We start from the raw sequence: 26,232 nt of genomic DNA on the forward strand, positions 1-26,232 counted from the left end.
AATATTTTATTACCACATTTTCAAAACGACTTATCTGCTTTCGTAAACAAAGATTCAAACGTCGCACTCCCACGCAAACCAACACTATCGACACGTAGGTGAAGACTTCAGCTACATGTTGATGGTGTTGGTTTACATGGGAGTACTTCCAGACTTGTCAAATCGACGTTTGAACCTTTGTTTACGAAAGCAGATTATTCGTTTTGAAAATGTGGTATTGATTTACCATAATCGTAGCGTGCAGGCTAGTGATAAAGTCATTCGAAGGCCACAGCGATAACTATTTATTATTTATTATCAGACCATCAGATTATCATTTATTATCAGAGGCCTATGCTGCACATAAAAGTCTTTTCCATTCAGCTCGGTCCATGGCTGCACTTCGCCAACCACGCAGTCTGCGGAGGGTCAGCAAATCGTCCTCCACCTGATCGATCCACCTTGCCCGCTGTGCACCTCGCCTTCTTGTTCCTGTCGGATCGTTGTCGAGAACCATTCTCACCGGATTACTGTCCGACATTCTGGCTACGTGCCCGGCCCACCGCAGTCTTCCGATTTTCGTGGTGTGAACGATGGATGGTTCTCCCAACAGCTGATGCAACTCGTGGTTCATTCGCCTCCTCCACGTACCGTCCGCCATCTGCACCCCACCATAGATGGTACGCAACACTTTCCTTTCAAACACTCCCAGTGCGCGTTGGTCCTCTACGAGCATCGTCCAGACCTCGTGTCCGTAGAGAACTACCGGTCTTATAAGCGTTTTGTAGATAGTCAGTTTGGTACGGCGGCGAACTCTATTACGAAGTCCAAAGTACGTACGATTTCCAGCCACTATGCGCCTCCGAATTTCTCTGCTGGTATCGTTATCGGCGATCACCATTGAGCCCAAGTACACGAATTCTTCAATCACCTCGATTTCGTCACCACCGATAGAAACTCGTGGTGGGTGGTTTACATTGACCTCTCTTAAGCCTCTTCCTATCATGTACTTCGTCTTCGACGTGTTGATGACTAGTCCAATCCGTTTAGCTTCGCTTTTCAGTCTGATGTGGGCTTTATCCATCCTCTCAAAGTTACGTGCCATGATATCTATGTCGTCGGCGAAGCCAAATAACTGGACGGACTTCGTGAAAATCGTACCACTCGTGTCAATCCCTGCTCTTCGTATTACCCCTTCCAAAGCGATGTTGAATAGCAGACACGAAAGACCATCACCTTGCCGTAACCCTCTGCGCGTTTCGAAGGGACTCGAGAATGCCCCTGAAACTCGAACTACGCACATCACCCGATCCATCGTCGCTTTGATCAACCGTGTCAGTTTATCCGGAAATCCGTGTTCGTGCATTAGCTGCCATAGCTGGTTCCGATCGATTGTATCATATGCGCCTTTGAAGTCGATGAATAGATGATGTGTGGGCACGTTGTATTCGCGGCATTTCTGCAGTACTTGGCGAATGGCGAACACCTGGTCCGTGGCGGAGCGTTCGCCCATAAAACCCGCCTGGTACTGCCCCACGAACTCCCTTGCAATTGGTGCTAGTCAACGGCATAAAATTTGGGAGAGTACCTTGTAGACGGCGTTCAGCAATGTGATTGCGCGGTATTTGCTACAATCCAGCTTATCGCCCTTTTTGTACATGGGACACACGACACCTTCCATCCACTCCTGCGGCAAAACTTCCTCCTCCCAAATCTTTGTAATGACCCAGTGCAGCGCTCTAGCCAGTACCTCACCACCGTGTTTAAATAACTCTTCTGGTAGTTGGTCAACCCCAGGGGCTTCGTTGTTCTTCAGCCGGCCAATCTTCAACTGGATTTCCTGGAGATCCGGAGCCGGTAGAATTATGTCCTGCGCGCGTTCCCCCAGGTCCATCACCATACCGCCATCTTCGTCTGCCACATAGCCATTCAGGTGCTCTTCATAGTGCTGCCGCCACCTTTGGATTACCTCACGCTCGTTCGTAAGAAGGTTCCCGTTTATGTCCTTACACATATCAGGCTGTGGCACGTGGCCCTTACGTGAACGGTTCAACTTCTCATAGAACTTTCGTGTGTTATTAGCGCGGTACAGTTGCTCCGTCTCGTCACGGTCTCGATCTTACTGCTGACGCTTTTTCCTCCGGAAAGTCGAGTTTTGTCTGTTCCGCGCCTGTTTATATTGTGCCTCGTTCGCCCTCGTGCGGTGTTGCAGCAATATCGCCCATGCTGCATTATTCTCTTCTACTAACTGCTCACATTCGCCGTCATACCAGTTGTTTCTCTGATCCGGGGGCACCGTGCCAAGTGCAGCGGCTGCGGTGCTACCAAAGGCGGATCGAATATCTCTCCAGCCATCTTCAAGAGACGCTGCGCCTAGCTGCTCTTCCGTTGGGAGTGCCACTTCCAGCTGTGGCGCGTATTCTTGGGCTAGTCTACCGTCTTGTAGCCGCCCAATGTTAAGCCGCGCCGTCCAACTTCGACGCGTGTTGTACACCGTCGAGAGTTTTGAGCGCAGGCATACTGCAACGAGGTAGTGGTCGGATTCAATATTCGCACTGCGGTAAGTTCGGACGTTCGTGATGTCGGAGAAGAATTTACCGTCGATTAGTACGTGGTAAATTTGGTTTTCCGTTTCTTGGTTAGGTGATCTCCATGTGACCTTGTGGATATTTTTACGGGGAAAGAGGGTGCTTCGGACTACCATTCAATTGGAATAGTATTATACTGCCAATGATCGCATATCTTTAACGGTCATATTCATCATAGTATTATCACAGACAAAGTATTATGGAATGCAAATATTAAATAGGAATGTCTGCTCAGGAAAAATAGAAAAAAAAAATATCAAGCCTGTTTGTCCCAGATGGCAAGTGACCGCATATAATAATGGCTTGATCTTTGATTCTCATTTTATTATATCTCAGTTAGTTGTCGTCAATCATGTTTGTAGACCGTTTGATACAGATTTAGTCTTATAATATAGTTCTCCGTTACTTAAAATTACTATACACTTTTATCCGATATGAAAATTATACACACCAAGCATTTACTGAGTACGCAAGTATTGTTTCAATTTAGTCTTAGATGTATTGAAATCAATAGCATTCCAATGTTTATTATAAGCAGCCATCATTTGATTTATGGGTCCGAATTTCGCATAGTTTGTACTATGACTACTACAGACAAATAAAGTTCGATTTCGCAAAGGTCTTTGTGGGATATAAAAATTTAATTTAGATAATATTGCCTCTGAGTCGACCTTGTTCGAGATAACATCATTAATGAAAGATAGCATCGCATATTCCCGTCGTTCCTTCAATGTTTGTATACTAATTAGCATGCATCGTGCTTTATAAGACGGGAGTGGAAGTTGAGTCCACACAACTTGCGTAGTGCATATAATAAAAATTGCTTTTGTACCGACTCAATTCTTGTGTCATGCGTGACTGTGTAAGGTGACCAAACTATGCTGCAATTTTCTCCATTTGATTTTTTTTTCATATGGGGCTAATATGCGATCATAGGCAGTATACTAGTTTTATGATAGGTGAAGACATTTCTTTAAAAGAGCTAAAGAATTTTCCTTATTTCCCTCTGAAAAAACATTTCCCCGAAACTAATGTGGAATTATTACATTCAGGGAATTGTTCTATTCGGAGATATTTGTATTCAAGTAATTTGCTTTCGGCGAATTGGTTTTCAGGAATAGTAAAAACATTATTTAGTGCTTTTTATATCTAATGCCCATTATACCTAACGTACTTATCCTTAACGTGGTATACCTTTTAAACAAAATTATAATGAGTAAATATGTATTCCAAGTGTAGTACGAAATTACAGAGAGATATTATTAATTTAAGCTACTTTTGTCGGCCCTGCCTCCCATATAAGTGATTGCACCAGCCACACGACTGAGTGGATGCTGTAGCATAGAACAGAGGCAATGTGAGATACAAACGATCATACATTACATTTATATCGCTTCATTGCAATGGTCTTGCACGCTTTCGCCAATAAATTGTCTGCGAAATTTTCTTTTCCACTGCATTAGACATAGTCACTAAGCGTATTTATATACGCTGAGCAAACGATTTGTTGTCTGGGGTCATGATCATGCGTTCAATTAGTAGCGATATGTAAATACAAGCGTGATAAAATTTGTCAGCTGCCATGATTGACGGTGGATCAAATTATATGGCATATAGTGGTAAAATAAAGTCGTAAAACAACCGAACACTTTTCCTGAGAGGACATCGCTTTCCCGCCAACACGATGTTCTCTGGTTTTCCTGATGTTTACCCACTGATTTAATCCAACAGATCACAGCACCCCATCGGCGAAGCGTTACAGAAAGTGCACTTACCACTTTAGTAGACCACTGAAATAGATATTTCCCCGTACGCGCAGAGATTTACGCTGTTATGCGTCAGGATTGGGTGAGAACCCCTGTACGGATGGCGAGCGCCGGTCAATCTTATATAAATAGGACCAGGTTAGGACTGCCAGGACCATTTCGTCGTGGATAGTCTCAATCGTACGTACCGTGACTAAGGAACCGTGGCGTTGAACCCAATCCTATCTGCAAACATTTGGTGGTCATAAATAAGTCAAACACAATGTGAGTCTTACGGTCCAGTCGAAAATGTTGGTGGTTTTGCAAAGCAGTAACATATATTTAATATGATGACATTGTGTCAAGCAGTACTACAGTAAATGTGTTGAAATATGATGGCAATTAAAAATTAGCTTTAGCTGCAATATCGCCAGTGAATTGCAACATGGACTGTTAATAATATTTAGTGGACTGCATGGTAATTCGTGGATTAAAATAATGAGCTAATCTTATTTGATAAAATATGAGTGCCGGCTATGACACCTAATTTAACTATAATATGTGGAGAATATAGTGATATACTGTGTGACATGAAACTCAACTGAAACCAGTTTTAAGTACATCATGATGATTAGTGAAATGTTTGAATTTTTGAAAATTGAAAAAGCAACCCATAAGAGTTTCAAATATTTGTGGATCTACGTAAAGTTAGTTATAAAAATCTCGTTTCAAATGGCCAACATAAGAGGAATAATAAGTTTTAGTCCTTCATATTTCTAAAAGTTAAAAGTGAAAAAGCGATGACTCAACGTATAGGAATTTTACCTAAAGCCCTGCAGCCAAGAGTGTGGCCGATCATTTAGTCAGAATTTGACTCCTTTGCCATAAATCTGAAGCCAAAATAGGAATGGGTTATATGGTGGAATTGTAGCACTGTATTTTTTTTCCAAACTTCGTTGGACAGTTCGTTATAAAAATTACACTAGATACAGAGCTTAAGCGGCAGTTACAGTAACTCATACTGAATGATTGTATTTGAACTTATACTAAATCATTGGATGTTAAGCGATGTACACTTACGATTATTAAACTCAGCCATTTTTTGACGAAATTTGTTTTGACTATTAAAAAGGAGGAGAGTTGTGAATTTGAATCCCACCAAAACATGTGGATTCTTCTTCGTTAGGTAATTTAAACGGTTGCAGTAACCAAGCAGCTCTTATGAGCTGTCGAAAATTGCCGAAGTGTTTGTAATTAAATGGATATCAAACAGTAATACTTTCACATATCTTCCAGTAAAAATTTAAATGCAAGCTACGGGTAACGCTACAATAGATCTAATAATTGGTCGCAGTGGCACACCCGAACAGAAAAAAAATGACCATGACGTCGAGGTCAAGTCAAGTACGAGACTCTGTAGACGGCCTTACTGTTGAAGTCGAAATACGTATCTGTTAAAGTTGCAATCAAGTGGTGGAATTAAATGGGATAGTATGATCTCGTCTTATGACAAGTGAAAGCATTCCACTAAAAGCTCAAAATAATTTTCTTATATTTACAACTTTGCAAAAATACCATAAATCAATATTAGAATATGTCCTTTAGTGCCGGACATTTAACGGAAAGTTCCGGGTTATGTTGACTAATGCACCGGTAATGTTATTTATATACAATAATAATTTTGCATTTCCTTTGAGGCATTATAACTCACGAACGGGCTGATCGATTTACAAGATTTTCTCACCTATCGATTCTTCTCAGGGGTTTGTTGATTTAAATAATACTGAACAATATTATTTAAATCAACAGATTTTCTTCTTTTTCTTCTTCTTTTTTTTTTTTTTTTTATTAATAAAAAAAGAAGAAGATTTGCATTACGTTTTATACTTGAACACTTACAACAAAACATTCAAGAATTTTTCAAGTGGAAAGCTAAATGCGTTTCTGTTGAAGATACAGAATTGTATTACGTGGTGAGATCTAGTGAAGGAATTTATTTGTATAAAATTTAAAATAGAGTTGGAATGTCATTATTCAGCGGCGCAGCCGAATTTTTTTATGATATGAAAATTTGAAATATTAAAAACTTATTTCGAAATTTCGAGTAATTTCGTTTGTAAATATAATGTGTACAGCTCATCGTTTTGGTATGCTCTATTTTTATTTAATTTAACTGAGTTGTGTTAGTAATATGTAATGTATTATAAGGCTATTCTTCGATCTGTGCTCTAGTTGTAAAAACTCTTCGATAAGCGAAATATTCCTCACTGGTCTACTGGTGGAGAATATAGTGATATACTGTGTGACATGAAACTCAACTGAAACCAGTTTTAAGTACATCATGATGATTAGTGAAATGTTTGAATTTTTGAAAATTGAAAAAGCAACCCAAATTTCGAGTAATTTCGTTTGTAAATATAATTTGTACATCTCATCGTTTTGGTATGCTCTATTTTTATTTAAGTTGACTGAGTTGTGTCAGTAATATGTAATGTATTATAAGGTGATTCTTCGATATGTGCTCTAGTTGAAAAAACTCTTCGATAAGCGAAATATTCCTCACTGGTCTACTAAGTATTGTCCGTTTTCCGTTGTCTTTTGAAAGTATTCAGTTTGAACAACCATTAAACAGTAAAATGTAGATGGTGATGTTTCAAAAGTTTTCCTGATGTATTGATTTTTAGATCTCCGAAGATTTAAGAATGCTCCAGATTTAGAGCATTCTCTGATATCTCGTTTATTTCATATTCTGGAACTGATTCAGATCCTTCCGATTGAAATAAAATGTCATGACCTAAACTTTTACCTTCAGATGTTTTTGATTCCGTATATCATGGAAATCTAGAATTTTCTCACATTTTCTAGATCCTGCACGCAAAAAAAGCGTTCATAGATTCGTGAACTAACAACTTCTCGGTGTATTTTTTCGTGCACAACAGCCATTAATTCAGTAACACAGTCACATTTTCTGGAACGTTCTGGAAAACATGACTGGTGTTCCCGAATCCATGAATTAAATCACGGTGTATTTTTGCTGGTTGACGAATTCGGGAACGCGTGTGCAGATTATTCAAATGTTTCAAAATTGTATCAATTTTCTGTCACAATTGTACCGGTGCGGCGCGTTTTCCTTAGGGCAGTTTGTTGTTAGTTTTACGTGCTGCTGGTTTTGAAAGTTAATATTTAGCAATAAACGTAAATGTCTGCGTTCGAGATTGTTGGCGAGATTGTTTATATTTAATAGCTAAAGGCTCATACGTTACTTCCAAGGTCTGCAAAGATTTATAACTGTTGATTTTGAGCATTATATTAATTTTTTGTCTTATTTTTTAAGTGAAATCATTTGTATTTGAACCTTTCGCTTCTCTTACATAAATAATAGATAGAGAGGAAGATAAACAACGAGTTTTGAAACATATTGTTTGGAAAGTTCTGTACCAAATTAATACTTTCGTACTTTCAGCAAACGCGTACCTATTTTTTTATTTCTAAAACACAGCAAATAGTTTACTGAAAATCAGCAAATAACCATTTTTTTTAAGGAAGTCTGTTCCTTATTTTGCTGAGCTGTAGAAATAAAAAATGACTGGGTATTCTTTAATATTGCGAAAAAATTTTAGATACCGTCAACGGGGGGAAAGATGATCATTTTTAAGACAAGACATGCAATAACAATGTGTGTTTACATTTTAAATCGAAACAAATATTTTCAAAACATGTACTGCTATACGATGCGATAATCAACAACTTTAGTTTTCTGAAATGCGTTCGCATTTATTAAAATAAATTAAATTATCACACATTTTTTGAGTAATCTGGTTTGGGGTGAAGTTGATCAAGACAGCTCTACTAAAATTATTATGACGTAGTAGTCAAAATACACTAGGTTATTTGTATGAATGTTGAATTTACTACGTAAAGAAGTCTACGAAGTCAATATTTGAAACGAAAATAGCGCTATTAATGACTATCTCTTTCTTTCTTCCACAAAATACATTTTCATGATTATAATCGAAAAACTCGGATTTCTACCTAGCGGTAACATTACTTGAACGGAGAATATTGTTGACTACCGTTTCGTAAAAAAATTTGGCACTTTTGACTGACACATCAAATGATCATCTTCACCTCAATGATCATCTTCCCCCCAGTTGACGGTACTCAAAATTACCTTCATCCTATTACTTCAGTAGACCCTCAACTTCATCTACGGATTGACACACAGTTTTTTTTATGTCTTTATTAGGGAGACTTTCAGCCCGAGGCTAGCTCGTCTCGGTTGACACACAGTTATGAAACATTTAAAAAGCTTTCTTTTGCACAACATAAGATGCTGGATGAACATCCAGAAGCGTTCAATATTGGGAGGTGTCTGGCATTGGGTGATATTCCCGTACACAACTTGTTTTTTAAATGGAATGTATAACGTCATAAGCATTATGTTTATTAATATGAATGTTTCTCAGGGAATCAATATTCGAGCAACGCCTAACAATATACCCTTTGTCATCAACAGAGTTTATTACTGACAAACGCACCTTGCAACAAGCCTTTGTCAGAACCTGAACACAATATGACAAGAATCATTTGCCTTGCATGCTCTGATATTTCCGAGAATACGAGGCTATTTTTGTAATCAGCGTTAGATTCTCGAATATTTCCATGAAAGTAGAAACTACGATAGCATAAAACAGAAAATTGCTCTAGAGAGAATGCAAAATAACGGAATGAAAAGTTAGCAACAAAATTGTCTTCTTTTTTGTCGTGGACAAAAATTTTCGGATCTTTGTCATTATTATCTCTGACAAAAACAAAGCTTTGTCGTTGGTTCTCTTTTGTCGTTTGTTTCGTATGCGCATCGACGAAAAATTGATTCCCTGATGTTTCTTATCAATTGATTGAAGAGTTCTTTAACATGGGTTCATGAAAAACTCATTAAATGCTTATCACCCTGTGTCCAATCCTCTATGATTACAAGGCATTAAAATTCATCAATATGTATATTGAAATTTCCCCAAGAATCTCAATTCATGACCAGATCACCATCAAAATCAAAATCAACGATCAGAAAAGTCAAATCTCACTTCATCTGGTTCAACGGCACTGCAAAGAATTGTCAGTGCTTACATTCCTATCAAACGCGGTATCTGTTTTAGTTACCACGAGAAGGGTCACAACTCAAAGGATTGTCGACAGGAAATACACGTCGTTTGTTCAATCCATGTGTTTTTGGGCTTTCCCACAAACAATTATCCTTTCAACCAATCAAAAATCGCCAAAATATTGCTCAGTGAGCCAGAGCAGTCATAATGGTGTCAAAAGTCCTGAGCAGTGGCGTAGCCAGAAAATTGGTCTGGGGGGGGTTTTCCGAACATTTTTTTTTATGAAAAAAAATGTCTTCCAAAAAATTTGTCTCTGGGGGGGGTTTTATGCCCAAAACCACCCCCGTGGCTACGCCACTGGTCCTGAGTAAGAATCTGTCAATAATCCTTTACAGTTGAGATACTCGAAAGTAGGTTTCAAAGAAGCGTTACGATAGTGCAACTTTGCTCGACTTATTTAATGGAGACGCCAGACCATTGACGAAGATCGAACTAATAAAGACTGGGTTGACTAATGAGAACTGATGGGGACTGGATTGCCAGGACTTTGGGGGCCCCGATCCGGTCTAGAAAATTTTCTGGTTGGAAATTTTCTCGGCTTCCCTGGACACAAAAGAATTATCGTGTTTGGCTCATCATATACGATGGCAAAAATCGTAACTTGACATAGAAACCTCGCAGTTAATAACTTTGGAAGTGCTGAATGAGTTCTAAGCAACGAGGTGACAATATCCTAGTGGGGGATGTAATGCTAATAAGAAGAAAGAAGAGGGAGATTTGAAAGTGAATCTTACACCTCACACCAGTAAATACGACTATTGTTGCTGGAGAAGATTCAGAAGTTTTGGCATGTGCAGACTTTCCCATCAAATTCAATGGAAGAACAAAAATACTACTTGTTCTGATTGCTCCAAAATTACACCAAAGATGCGTGTTAGGTTAAAATTTGGTATTTTGCCAGCCAGACGAAGTCAACCAATTGAACTTTAAATGATGGTGTCAGAAAGGGAATGGAAGAAGAACCAAAGCTGACTAAAATGTGAAAGGAGATATTAGAGAAAGTAAAAATGCTGTTTCCTGTAGCAGAAACAGGAAAGATGGGGATGGCAGATCTAATCGTCCACAAAATTAAGGTGAAGGATGAATACAAGGATGGCGATCCCTCAAGGAAGAAATTTTACCCGTGTATATAGTCTAGAAATTCAAAGATAAATTCACGGATCTGATTGGGCTCTACCAGTGGCGCCAGTTGTGAAAAGAGATAGTCAAGAGGTTAGACTGTGTCAAAAAACTGAATGAAAGAACTAAAAGAGATGGGTACCGATTACCATACCAAAATCTAAATTTGAGTCGCTTTTTACCGGTGCTGTTCTGACAACCATTGAATTGTTATATGCGTTTATTCGATACATGACCTTATGAATTCCAGTTAGATAGATGTTCTACGTCTCACGGATTTCGTTTGGGTTGATAAATAGTCCTGTTACTCTGAGTAAGTTGATAGCCCAAGTAGCACACCTGTCATGGAAGAGTTACTGTGACTTTTGTATGACCAAATCCAGTCACATAACGGGTGGTCATTAAAAAACGGGAATTTCAATACTTCAATACTTTTCTTAGAGAATATTAATGCTTTCAGAGAAATATTACCTTATGTGAATAAACCCTTAGAATATTCAGAAAATTGTCGCTAACACACTTTTACACCAACATGTTCAGTTGTTTACAACATGCCGTCAATACAAGAAGTACTGCGGCGCGCATTGTACAATTCTTTCAAGCGAACAAAAGTTGTGGGAAAAGTACACGGTGGACAATTTAAAGCGTGAAAATGTTTCGAAAACTGTTAAAGAATTTTTGGTATATCGAGCTCCATTGTATACAAACGTGATTGGAAGGCGGCACCCGGAAATGGCAGCCATCCAGCGGTCATATGATATCAACAAGATTAATACGCTACATGGTTGCTATTATTCGTTAATCTAAGTTTGAAGACTAAGGTCCACTCTTTAACCACTCTGCAACCAAATCGGCGTAAATTGTTCTACTCGGGTAGACCATGTACTGAGCCAATGCACTTTAAACCCGCAAAATTCTTATATTTAGACTATATTGTTATCGCCAGTCGAACTCCTGAAAAACATCTTCAAAAGCGTGAAGACCATGCAAGACGCTTACGAAAAGTGAAGCAAACACAAGCATAAACTAACTAACTGCTGTTGCCAGGAATGGTCCTATCTTGTATACATTTTGTCGCAAGATGGCTTAGGGCTTAATCTTGATCAAGTTCAAGCGATCGGTAGCAGAGGCTTTTGAGGTCAGCAGCTTCTGTAATGACAATCCCTTCTTTTCACAGTGCGGATCGTTCAAACAATCATTCAATAACTATTCATTAAAAATATACCAGTCAAATTTCAATCAATCTTTCATTAATTATTTAGGACAATGGAGCGTAGTCTACAAAAGTGAACCAAATAAAATTCTTGAGACATTGTGCTCTGAGAAACATTAAAGCGAGATCTCTTTTATCTTTTTAATTACTTTGACTGGTGCAAATCCAAGTAATTGTGCGATCTAAATATTGATGTCATCCAATGATTGATCACGGGGAGACCTTTCAAGACGACTTAGAACAGGCGTTCAGTTTTGCCATCGTAAGTGAAAAATGTATGACGCTCCTCAGTTTAATACTGATGAAGACGATTCCTTAGTAACATTTTGATTTTATGCTAGTTTTAAAACACTCTTGAAGAGTAAATTATGGTCTTCAATGTCGTTATAAAACCTAAATGATTACTTGAAATGCGATCGTGCTCTTATAAAAGTTTTTTTTTTCAGAAGTTCCTTGCAGAATTTCCACCGCTAGTCGGAATTTTACCTCCGCAAACGGGTCCAACGTAAATCAGTAGGTAGGAATAGCGAATAGCAACTTCTGCAAAGAGAAAAAACAACCGTACAGTGCAAGAGTACAATGCGGTCATTGTCCTGTTGTTGATTAATTGTGAACTGCAGATTCAGAGGTTCGTAGGATGAGTGGACAAGTGTAAATTGTAGGTGAGAAAGTTTGCTACATGTACTGGGGAGAGTGTATGTGACATTGTGGCAGTTCGAAGCGAAGACACTTACACATATCTTACACAGAACACAGCGACTATGCAATATGCATCTCTCACACAAAATGTTCACACAGATTCGGTCATATCATCGCCGTGATGAGTGAAAGTTATTCATGCGATGTGTAAATTACTTCTGGCGTATGTCCCGCAGAAAATACATGAGAGTGTGCCGGCCCTGAGGCAGTTGGTGCGGGGAGTCCTACAGGTGCTCCTGGTTGGCATGACCTGCAATTACACAAACTTTTTTTTACCGAGATCTCAGCAATTTGTTGAACTTTTACCGAGATTCGCACAGCCGAGCCCCAGCAAACATATTTTTGCCGAGATTTCTATCAAAGTTGCTGAAAATCAGCAAATAATTAGCTGATCAAACTAACAAACGACATTTTTGCCGGGATATCAGTTTTTATTTTGCTGGGAACACGGCTGTGCGGATTTTCGCCGAGCTGCAGAAATAAAAACTGAGTGTGCAATATGACCCAAGACCCGTAGAACGGTTTGTTGATCATACAGAGCCTCAAGAGCTACACAAATGAATTGATTGGAGTACAGCAATTATACTAGTTAGGAGTACTGTGACATGCTAATAATTGTGTAGTGATGTTCTATTAAGATATTTTAATTCCTAACATTTTGACATGCCCTTCTTGCGGCGAAGATTAGTACCTTATCTTATAGGCGGTAACATAGGCTTTTTCCTTTTTTTTCGTCTCTGCAACCTGCTCGTCCTTATTCAGCTTAGCCATTACCTTCCTGGCATTTATGACCTCCCTCCAAACTTCAGCACCTTTACTTGTGGGCTGTACTGTCTCCCCTGTCTCTCTTATCCTCTCCGGGTTGATAGGGCAACCTTTACGACCTTACTTGGCTTAGAAGTTGCACAGGTGGCAGTCATGTGTGGTCACAACTTAGCAACCTGGCTTACCGTCAATTCCTTCTCCTCAGTAAGGAGGCCGAATTTTAACTCTGCCTTCCTTCTTACGATCGAGGAAGGACACAATCAACGCCATCATAAAGATATTGTCATTTGTATAGATAAAGTAGAATTTATTATTTTTATATGAATTTGAATTATATTTATTTGGAAATTTAATTATCTATTAATAGACCCAGAAAATGTCATTCAACTCATTAGTAACTCCTGTTCATATTCAACCTGAATGATATTTTTTATTTGCTTATGCTATTTTACGATCAATCCCCGATAAATTAGGAGGAGTAATTGCATTTACCTCTAACTCACTCCCTCTTTATACTGTCGGACTTTGGCAGTTTTTATGACCTTCGTCAGATTAGACATATTTTTTTTTCATCGACTGGCGCGTCCTCTGACTTAACAAGTTCTTCCCTGCCGTTTTCGGGCAGTCTCCTTTGGTGTGACCTTCCCACCCAGGCCATCCTTAGCAATGAGATGCACCCTATTGCTATCCTCCCCATTCTCTTCTAGGTTGATTTTTTGCCTTTAGAATTTGCCGTTTGTTCCCACGAGTTCCTCGGAAAGGAGGTCCACTATGTCAGAACCCAGCTTAATTAACCATCAACTTACTGTGGGGGCGCCAAGGTACCCCACGGGATCCGTTAACGACTTTGCGAATTATTTTACTTCCCACATCATGCATGAGCTCGGCACGGCACTATTAATCGAAAAATTGTCTATCTCCAATTTGTCTTATTTATATATTATATAAAGAGAAGAGAATCAGATAAGAGATGAGATGAGATAAGAGAATCAGAGAATATTGAATCGTTGTGTTTATTCAGTCAAAAGATATGAACCGGCGAAGTGAGAAAAGCTAATAAAAACAAAAAATCATTCCCAACTTTGATTTGTATATTATGAAGCCAATTGTTCTCCAAATATAAGGTTCTATAGACCATTTCAAAGCCTAAAGCCTCAGTTTTGCACCTAACGATTAATATTAAAAAGCTATAGAAGAAAAGCCATCATTGTAATGTCCCCTCAACCTAATGCCATCAACCATCAACCATCAAGCCATCAACCTAATGTCCCCTCATCTGTAAATGGGGAAATTAAATATAACGCTGGTACCACCTTATCGTGAGTGATTTGCTTACCCATATTTGCGGTTTTACGTGACCGCTGCAGTCAAAATTTATTTAAAAATTGTGGTTGTTACTCTCTATACCTTGTAATGATTAGAAAATGAACAACCACAGAGACAGAGGTGGGGCACCACGCGATGCAATCACACCATTGTTCTCGAAGGCAATTGTTCTTGCGCTTAGTGGTGCTCCACTAAAAAACAATAGCTGGCTCCGCCAGTGTGAACAACATTAGTACAAAACATATGTTTTTGCTGTATTAGAAACAAACAAAATAAATTGTAGGGGAAGAGGCCCCAAAACGCCCTCCGGGGCAAAACGACTTCCGGATATTCACTATTTACCATGTTTGAGATAGCCTTAATAAAACTAGACGTGAAATTATGTAGGTTAAGCGAAAAAAGTGTCAAAATAATGGATAGGAATGTAGGAAAAACTGAAATTTTCCACTTTTTGATGAAACATCTAACATTTCGGCGATGCAAAACGCCCTAGTGGAACTATCCTACAATGTACTCGCGTCTCCACGCACTGTCCAGACCAGAATGCTGATGTGCCGACGCATGGTAGATTGTTCCCTAAGAGCTGCCTGCTAAAAGGCGTTTTGCCTCAGGAGTTTTCCGGCAACGAAATATCACCACTTTTTTGGAATGTGAATATTATCAATATGATTGAGATTTTTTCTAATTTTAATATGGAATCAGCTAGCTATAATGTTTAACTGTTGCGTGAGGTAGAAACACCCATGGAAATCGTTATAGCTAAGGCATTAAAGCAGTCTATGCTTAGCTAGGGCATATTGGCCCTCCTTCCCCTAAATGAAAAATAAAAAGAGTTCTTAAACGTCTCTTCACATGATATTTATATGTTGCATAGGTTAATTCCCGCAAAGAACAATCACGCATAGTGTGCGTTGAATTGAGCTCAAAGATTAAACTAAATGAACTGTCATAAAGCCCAATAATTTGATTTTGTCGTCTACGAAGACATGGATGGGTTCAATTATCAAATTAAAAATAACGCTTTCGTATAGTTTTAAAAGTTTAAGTTGCTCGCAATGATAGGTTTCAAAGGCGGTTTATTGTACCTGTGCAAACCTCCGGTCTCTCCGTCATGTCACTTTGGTGAGGCCAACATGCGGAATGCGGATAACATTTCATGCAGCTCAACAAAGATCATTATGAAACCTCATCACATCTTAGAAAAGTTTCACAACTCACAGTGGCCAGCCAGGGAAGATGCCGACAAGCCCCTGCGCATAGTTTCAACTTCTATTTCCCATCCCATGAAATTCAGTGGCCATTTGATTATTTAAGGGAAGAGCTCAAAATTTTATTTGTTTTTCCAAGAAAACATTGAGCTTTCCCAGAAAATTCCCAAAGAAAACTGATGAGTTTTCCAATTCATTATTTTTGCCACCACTTTCATTATCTAAAGTTCAGGCCTATATTCCTTAAAATTTTCTAACTAAACCAGTTATTCTTCAGACGACATATTTGAATAGAAATATCATCTGTATACATAAATCATATCATCTATATACATAAAAATCTATAATCTATTCGCCGCCCGTAACTAAATCTATTATGTATATCATCTATATCTTCTTCTTCTTATTGGCATTACATCCCCACACTGGGACAGAGCCGCCTCGCAGCTTAGTGTTCATTGAAGCACTTCCACAGTTATTAACTGAGAGGTTTCTAAGCCAGGTTACCATTTTTGCATTTGTATATCATGAGGCTAGCACGATGATACTTTTATGCCCAGGGAAGTCGAGACAATTTACAATCCGAAAATTGACTAGACCGGCACCGGGAATCGAACCCAGCCACCCTCAACATAGTCTTGCTTTGTAGTTGCGCGTCTTACCTCACGGCTAAGGAGGGCCCCGCATCTATATACATAAAAACTAATTTCTGTCTGTCTGAATCTTATAGACTCGGAAACTACTGAACCGATCGGCGTGAAAATTTGTATGCAGAGGTTTTTGGGGCCGCGGAAGGTTCTTAAGATGGTTCGAGACCCCAACCCCGCGCTGGAAAGGGGGGCTCCCATACAAATGAAACACTAATTTCTTCATACTCCGAGAATTAATCAGAGAAAAAATCAATTTTAGGCGAAACAAAGTTCGTCGGGTCTGCTAGTTATAAATATAAACAGAAAAATACAAATTCAATATAAGCTCGCTTTGAACTTATAGCCAGGAAAACATTCATCGGAGGCGCTATGAATTTACCTTGATTCCAATTTTTTCTTGCAATGCGTAATATGCCATTTGCATTCGTTTTTTTTCCTGTTCGGGTGTGCCACTGCGACCTGTTATTAGATCTATTGTAGCGTTACCCGTATCCTTAGTGTTTAAGTGCATGTCGAATTACTTCATTACTATTGATAAGCAAAGCAGTATCGGTTTCGATACAGTTGTTGTTTTGTTTTCTCGACAAGGTCCCGCTATTTAGACCCTTCACAGAGAGCAATTCCATTGATCAATAGGAAATCAATCCTTTCTTAGGATACATTGGATACATTGGATACAAAAAGGATACATTGGAGGCATACATGTGAAAACATAGAAAATACTCCAGCAGCTGCCAGGTTGCAAAAAATCCTAGCCAAAGATCATTCTAATGGACTCGGTACTTTAAAAAAAGATAACGGCTTATTCACTACATCTGTGAGTGAAACTTTAGAATTGATGATGAACACTCATTTTCCGGGGTCTATTATCAGTTCAAATGAAGACCTAAATGCGAATGCAATAGGAACTGAAATCATTGAAATCAGCCATCAGATTCATGGAACAGTGAACGAAATGACTGAGCTAGAAAGATCCAGGAACGATGCACGTATTCTGGCCACACAAATTTTTACTGAAAGAAAGGTTGAATGGGCAATAGATTCCTTTGAACCTTTCAAATCACCGGGTAGTGATGGAATTTTTCCTGTACTACTGCAAAAAGGTAAGGCAATTTTAATACCTATCCTCACAAAGCTGTTTCAAGCAAGTTTATCGTTGAGCTACATTCCATCAGTTTGGCGACAAGTACGGGTGACATTTATCCCCAAGGCAAATAAAAGGATAAAACCTCACCAAAATCCTTTAGGCCTATAAGCTTGTCCTCCGTTCTACTGAAAACAATGGAAAAATAATAAAAGAAAAAATCAAATCATCATATTTAACCCAACTACCGTTAAGCAAACACCAATTCGCTTATCAGGAAGGTAAGTCATCAGTAACCGCATTACATGCAGTTGTTACAAAATTAGAAAAATCTTTTGAAGCAAAAGAAATTTCTCTTGCTGCTTTCTTAGATATAGAGGGAGCTTTTGACAACACTTCTCATAATTCCATAAAAAAGGCAATGTCAAATCGTGGCTTCGATAAATGCATTGTAGATTGGATTAAAGAAATGTTAACAAAAAGAGAAATATCAGCTATCCTTGGAAACTCTCACATTAGAGCAATCAAAGGGTGCCCACAAGGAGGCGTATTATCACCTTTATTGTGGTCTTTAATAGTAGATGATCTTCTCAAATACCTTATAGCCCAGGGCTTCGAAGTAATTGGTTTCGCTGACGATATTGTCATAATAGTACGAGGCAAATACAATGACATTATCGCCAACAGAATGCAAACTGCTTTAAACTATGTCTCCACATGGTGCGATAGAGAAGGATTGAGTGTAAATCCGTCCAAAACCACTATTGTGCCCTTCACGCGTAGGAGGAAATTCTCACTAAACAACATGATATTGAAAGGTACACGATTGGAACTTTCAAATACTGTCAAATTCCTTGGCGTAGTTCTTGATAGCAAACTTAACTGGAACATGCATTTAGAACACGCCATTAATAAAGCGACAAATGCTCTATGGATTAGTAAACGAACTTTTGGTAGGAAATGGGGACTTAAGCCGAAAATTATCCATTGGATATAATCAGCTATAGTAAAACCAAGAATTACCTATGGTTCGTTGGTCTGGTGGCCAAAGACGAAAGAGAAGAGTGCTCAGACGAAGCTCGAAAACTTCAACGATTAGCGACTATCTCAATTACAGGTGCAATGAGCAGTACACCATCGAGTGCACTAAATGCTTTACTGTACATGCTTCCTCTGCATCAAATTGTACAATTAGAAGCTGAAAAGATTGCCTTGAGGATCAGAAGATCCGAAAACCTCTTAGGAGGTGACCTTAAGGGTCATCTTAGCATTCTAAAAACTTCAGTATAAACTCCTAGTAATAAACAATGAGGACTGGATGGAGAAAAATACAATTTCAATAGACTATTCAAAGTAATTGATCCTGGGCGCAATACATGGTTGAATGGAGGACCAACACTTCGTTCAGGATCAATTACGTTTTATACTGACGGTTCAAAATTGAACAACCATGTGGGAGCAGGAGTTACTGGCCCTGGGATAGACATATCGATTCCCATGGGAAGTTGGCCATCCGTATTCCAAGCGGAAGTTCACGCAATTCTAGAGTGTTCTGTAATATGTTTGCGTAGGAACTACAGACACTCAAATATATGCATAATGTCCGACAGCCAAGCAGCTTTGAATGCTCTGAAGTCGGCAACATGCACTTCAAAACAAGTTTGGGAATGCATTCAGTCCCTCCAAAAATTGTCTTGTCGGAACCAAGTTAATCTATATTGGGTTCCAGGACACTGTGGAATAGATGGTAACGAAAAAGCCGATATGCTGGCGAGACTCGGATCATCAAGTCGGTTTACAGGACCGGAACCTTTTGCAGCTTACCAACTTCTTCTCTTCGTATGGAGCTGAAGGTATGGGAATCTATGAAAATAGAAACCAATTTTAGGAACGCAACTAATGCCAGGCAATCGAAACGTTTTATCACTCCGAATGTTTCCATGACTCGCAACATCTTAGAATTATCTAAAAGAGACCTAAGCACTTATACGGGTCTCATTACAGGTCATTGTCCGAGTCGATATCATTTGAAGCTTATAGGGAAACTTCAGAATGATCTATGTCGCTTCTGCGACATAGAAAAAGAAGATTCGGAGCATCTGTTATGCCGTTGTCCGGCAATTTTTCGAACAAGACAAAAGTTCTTCACCAAGGGGCTTATAGAACCACTTGAGCTTGGTAGAACAAATCCCAATTCGGTGGTGCATTTCATTCGAAAAGCTGAGCCGTGTTGGGGAGAAGCTGTTAGTCAAACAATGACGATCACTTCCAATAGCGATACGCCATAATGACATAGCAAGAAAAAAAGGGGAATATATTACAATAGATCAAAAAAATGGTCGCAGTAATAAAATATACCCGACAAGGAAAAAAAAAATCCTTTCTTGAGAAAACAGAACAGTGATACTGTTTTTGTCATTATAGATTGACGATTGTCCATTTAACACTATGTTAAAATTACTCAAAGCAAATTTTGAATTGCTTTTTTGCTTCTATACACTGAATTCGTCTATTGGATTCGTGTCCCCTTAAGTCGCTTCCAAGAATTATATCTTATACTTGTATCGGTTATCTGACGATGGTCATGTAGTTTTATTGGTAGATTAATGTTATTTATTGCTTTACTTTGGTTATTTTTTGAGTTTTGCATTAGGTGCATCATATTTTTATTGTTAGAAAATTATAAACAGACTTGTTGTGTAATAAAAACTTTTAAATATTACATGGTGTTCCTATCTATGCTAGGGGTCGTACACTAATTACGTAAGCACTTATGGGGGGAGGGGGAGTCTTACATTTTCTTACGCTCCATATAAATAAAAAAAAATTTGTGTGGGAAAAATCTTACAGGAGGGGAGGGGGTTTAGAAAACCCAGAAAAATGCTTACGTAATTAGTGTACGGCCCCCTACCTCTAAGGAATTTGATTCAGCAATTATTATTGATTATAACTAATATACTTTATTTCTTGTCAATTTTGAACAATGTAATATTAAAAATCTTAGGGATAACAATTAAAAAAAATCAATAATATCACTATTTCTTCAAACCTTTTAAATAAACGAGAGATTTAAAAATCAATCACTATTTCCTGTTCATTTGCAGCCCTACATCATGAACATCTACGATAGAATGAAACGGTGGGAGGGTAAGGTCGCGGTTGTAACGGGAGCCAGCGGTGCCATCGGTGGGGCTATCTCGAAAGAACTGGTCAAAGCGGGAATGATCGTATGTGCCCTTGCCCGAAGGCGAGACAAAGTGGAAAAACTACGAGCCAGCCTTTTCGATGTGGCCGGAAATCTGAACTGCGTTGAGTGTGATATCACATTGGAAGAGGACGTCAAGCATGCCTTCGGCTGGATCGAGGGTACCTACGGTGGAGTTGATTTGCTGGTTAACAACGCAGGGGTGATTACCAAGTGCCTGCTGACAGAGAAGAACAACACCAAGGATTTGTATACCACAATGGAAACCAACATCATCGGGCTGTGTCTGTGTACCCGAGAAGCCGTCAAATCGATGAAGCAACGAGATGTCCATGGGCACATAATCAATGTGAATAGTATATTCGGCCATAAAGTGCATCAGGCAGTGCCTGGGACGAGGCCACTGAATGGCATGTATCCGGCCTCTAAGTATGCCGTCACCGCCATCACCGAATGCATTCGTCAAGAGCTAATCTATCTTGATTCGCAGATTAAAGTATCGGTAAGATGATCTAATTTACGAATGTGGCGGATGTCTGTTAAATAGTGTTTCTCAATCTGCTTGCTTTAATATACCCAACCGGTGATTGTTAGATTTTCTAACAATTCTGTATAAGAACCTACCGAAACTTGTATGGGGTTACATAACATAAACACTTATGGGGGAGGGGGGTCTGCCATTTTCTTACGCTCCATATAAATAAAACAATATTTGTATGGGAAATATCTTACATGGGGGGAGGGGGTATTGAAAAACTTAGAAAATTTGCTGACGTAATTAGTGTACCACCCCTATGAGAACTGGGCATATGCGAAAATGCAAGATTCTTATACAAAAATGAGACCGTACAATTTTGCAAGCTTTCCTTACAATATTTGTTTTGAGCTTACATTTGTTGTACATGTTGTAATTTCGCATCTGCCTAGTTCTTATGCAGTTATTGGTAGGTTCTTAAACAGGATTGATAGAAAATCCAACAGTCTCTGGTTGGGTGTACACACCAAGGAGCGATAGTTAGATTTTCAAACAATTCTGCATAAGAATCTACCAAAACATGTATAGGAACTGGGCATATGCGAAATTGTTAGATTCTTATACAAAAAATGTTAGAAAAGCTTACAACCTTGTTAGATTCTTATACAATATTTGTATAAGAATCTAGCAATTTCGCATATGCCCAATTCTTATACAGGTTTTGGTAGGTTCTTATACATAATTGTTGGAAAATCTAACAATCCCCGGTTGGGTGTACACATTCTAGTAACTAACCGAAAAAAAATGCTCGAGATCTATTTTTTTTAAATTTAAGGACAAAGTAACATTTTGGGACACCTGTTACTAAATTACATTACGTACTTTGAGAAACACTGACCTAATGAAACATTTAATGTCTAATGACATTTTCCTCACCACCAATCATCAAATTTCAGAGTATCAGTCCCGGGTTAGTAGAGGGCGACATCGTTGCAAATCACACCGCCGGCGATAACGACCTCGTGAAGTACATGCCAAAGTTGAAACCGGAGGATGTGGCCGACGCGGTGCTGTACGCCATAACCACACCCGATAATGTTCAAGTGAGTATAACAAATTAGCACCGAGGCGGACGACGCTCGAAATAAATCAATTAACGGGATGATAACTCTTACAGATCCACGAGCTTGTCATCAAACCGATGGGAGAATTTATTTAAATAAATCTTCGTCCATTACAGCATAGCATATGTCTGTATACGACGACACGAACATTCAATAATCCTAAAAATGTAGGGAAATTCAAATTAAGAACAAGAAGAAACAAAAGTATGCTTTCAAGCGCCATCTTATTTATTTTAGATCTTATTTTTATACAGCAATAAACAAAAAAATCACTTCACTGAAAACTAGCATACCGTCGTCATTACTCTTGCGAAGGTGCCGAAAGAAAATAATCATGTGGCTATCCCTAACGTTTATCGTTATACTCAGTCATGTTTATTGGGGCGGATATTAAAGTTGTTGTCTCTTGGCAGGGAGCAACCTTGATTAGGATTATTCTTTGATCTCGTTATTCTTTTCGCTCTGCTCTGTATTTTTTTGAGTCGTAAATGACGGATTCGTCTTTAGGGATTATTAGATAGGACATTGGCAATGACTGAAGATGATTCAATCCGTCAGATTATGAATCTTACGATGCTAAATACTCGTAATTGAATGTAAAATGAAACCGTACAATAATAATAAAATTTGATATTGACACGACTTGCTGAAATAAAATATAAGAGGTCCTAAACATGAGATCGCCGAGCCAATCTCGAAATAACAATTATTTTATTCCGTTCAATCAAAGCTCGTCACTGAGCTTCTTGGTGTGGGGGAGAGTGGCGGGTAATAAAAAAAAAGTTAATTGACTATTTCCGGGGATTAAACCACCCGACTTGGACGTCAATTTACAATGTTATGAAAACTCATATGTAAAAATATGTACATTATGTGGAAGATGTTGATTTGGAAAATGTATTGGAGGTAACCACTTTCCCTTCGATGAGACTCGAACCCACGACCCTACTGTAGGGTCGTGGGTTCGAGTCCCATCGAAGGGAAAGTGGTTACCTCCAACACATTTTCCAAATCAAAATCTTCCACATAATGTACATATTCACATATGAGTATTCATAACATTGTAAATTATTTTATTTTTCTGTAAGTATATTTGTTTGAGAAACTGCATTTCATCGTCGGGGGTGACAAATGGGGGAGACGATGGGTCACTGTTTAAACTACTTAGAATTTTTGCAGAATAAATTAAATGCCAGTGAGAGCGATAACCCATTATCACCCCCGATTGGTGGTATATTAATTTCCTAGAAAATAACAAAAACAGTTATTGAACAAATTGAGACCGAATCTTTTGATATCTATGATCTTTTTCACTTAATTTTATTATTATTAGGTTTACACACTTCACATAGTTTGGTCAACTTCTGAGAACAAAGAAAGGAGGAAGCGAGATACTAGAAAAAATGATGTACTTTTTCACTATAAATGATATGAGTGTACTACTTCTACGTGAAGTTAAACGATTTACAATGAAATGAATATGCTAATATCATCTTTCAAACTTAACTTAACAAACTAATAAGACGTGTTCATGATAGAATTAGAGGCGAAATATCAAATCTATACTTTCGCCTCTAATTCTTCCATGAGTAGGAACCTATGCACTTTTTTTAAATAGTGTTTTCTATGCCATTATCATTAGCAGGTCAACTAGAACCAGCCATCGTGTACGCGGCCTACTTAGAAACATCCTTTATTAGGTTCTCCTCTGAATGTTGTCCTCGCTTGACATTATTTAAACATACAAACAATGTGCCTGCTCACCGTAGTCTGCTGTGTTGTACTGTGCCGCTCATAAAAAAATCTACTGATCCGCTTGTTTTTCGTCGCAACCAAAAATAAGCGCTAATTGTCGCCCAAGAAAAAACATACCTCCAGAGAAAAAGCTACTTTGAATTTTTTGAAAAATTTACCACCACATGGTGGATTACGGTGAATGCTTTGATAGCACGTGCTATTTGTACTGCGAATAAATTTTGCGCTTCTATGAGAGCTTTGGAAAATGGTCACGCAAGTTGTCATTTTGCTGCAAGGCACAATATAACAATATCCATTATGTCGCCGAAAGATGCCACTATCCTGTTAACCGACGAGTAATTTGCGCTGCCCTTTACGCTCAAGAGTCCTGCTCACCAATCGTATAATAACAACGTGTGATAAACGTCACTGAAGTTCCAAGGTAAGAAAATTGTTTAACAATCAAATATTTCACCATCCATTACAAATTCACTACAATCGCTTTTTTAACGGCATGTCGGTCCAAGAAGTAAAATTCTTTTACACAATTTGTCCGAATTGTTTGCTTGAGTTCTATATTAAAAGATGAATTGATGAGTTATGGAGGATATCGAGATCTAATCTGCAGCTTATATATTTGAATTCGATTCGACCAGCGTCAAAAGAATTAGCCGTATTAGCTTCGCCAGAAAACCATTTTCTAGTTAAATGTGTCATAATTAATTTCATCTTACTGCTTATGAATTCAACCAACAGATATGTCTGCAAGCGCGGATTGTAACAGATGTTCGTCGATGCGACAATTTACGGTCAGCATGTAGTGAATCGAGCTGTTTTCATCCCACTAGACCGTAGAAACGATGTGGGTTTTTTAGACGAATTCCGTTGTTGAATTGTGTGAAAAAGATTAATATGATCGGAGACGAGCCAGGCTCGGGCTCTCTCTAATAAAGAAAAAAAAAAGAGATTGATATGATGACCGGTTGTGCGGTGAACCGACCCCATATTCAGTGGACGGACACGTATTACGGACCGTTATTACATATTTTACATTACATATTTATTCCTTCAGCAAGTGTGGTTCTAACTTCTAACGAACTTCTCAAACTTGACTCAAGAAAATTGGCATCGTAATCAGCATATTTTGGATCTTGATTTCAGCTAGAACAGTTTTAATCCCAACGTCAATATTGCGGCTGTTCCCATGTGGCATATCGACTTGCATCACTTACCGTTAGAAATGATCTCCGCTGTTCAATGTACAATGCTCCCGGGGCAGCAGGGACTATGTCCAAGGGCTCCCTCCCCAGGCCATCTGTGAGTTGTGGTGCTTGCCTAGGATGTGGTGGGGTTTGACAGTGGACTCTGTTAAACTTCTATTAACCTTCCTAACGTGTTAGGATCAATATGACCCGAATCGGACTTTCAAATTGTTATAGCTTTATAACGCAAAAATGTGAAGGTCTGAAACTTCTTGACTTTTCCTATTTCGTGGTGTTCGGGTTATATTGACCCGGATTTGACTTAGCAATATCTCAGGCAGTGTTGTCCTACACTCAGGGCAAACAATTCTGCTCTTTTATTTGACTTCATCTAAACGATGTCATAGTCTTAACTGAGTAAGTAAAACTAATAGAGGGATATTTGAATTTTCTAAATGTCACATCGAACTGTCAAAAAAATGCACGCCAGAGCCACAGGAGCGCGCGCACTGAAAATACACTGGGGTGTTTTCACTGGAGTGTATTTTCAGCGCGCGCTCTCCTTTAGCTCTGGCGTGCAGTTTTTTGACAGTTTGACATGACATTAAGAAAATTAAAATATCCCTCTATTAGTTAAACTTATTTAGTTAAGACTATAAAATTGTTTAGATGGAGTAAAATCAAAGAGCAGATTTTTTTGCACTGAATGTAGGACAACACTGATCTCAGGCATTTCTAATCCAAATTCACATGTTTAGATACCAAAATAATCGTCAGCTCATACATTTTCCGAAACAGTTGTTGATCGGCCACACCTACATCCTGTAATCGTAGGAGGAAGGATCGTTAGTTGGCCATTTTCATATGGACGAAAATTGCACACGAATATCGCGAATGAACGATTTTATTACTGTTTTTTCTCAGCAATGTACCCAATACTATTTCGGTGAT

General features: G+C 38.6%; 1 protein-coding gene across 1 annotated transcript; it reads left to right on the forward strand.

Annotated features, from left to right (window-relative positions):
* Positions 1 to 4,438: 4,438 nt before the first annotated feature.
* Positions 4,439 to 22,629, forward strand: LOC134224780 (farnesol dehydrogenase-like). The gene is made up of 4 exons (XM_062704344.1): positions 4,439 to 4,597; positions 20,643 to 21,245; positions 22,175 to 22,321; positions 22,396 to 22,629. The coding sequence occupies exons 2-4, from the start codon at positions 20,652 to 20,654 to the stop codon at positions 22,435 to 22,437; spliced, it is 783 nt and encodes a 260-aa protein (XP_062560328.1). The 5' UTR covers positions 4,439 to 4,597; positions 20,643 to 20,651; the 3' UTR covers positions 22,438 to 22,629.
* The last annotated feature ends 3,603 nt before the right edge of the window (positions 22,630 to 26,232 follow it).

The sequence above is a fragment of the Armigeres subalbatus genome, chromosome 3 (assembly GCF_024139115.2).
Source record: "Armigeres subalbatus isolate Guangzhou_Male chromosome 3, GZ_Asu_2, whole genome shotgun sequence".
Lineage (NCBI taxonomy): Eukaryota > Metazoa > Arthropoda > Insecta > Diptera > Culicidae > Armigeres > Armigeres subalbatus.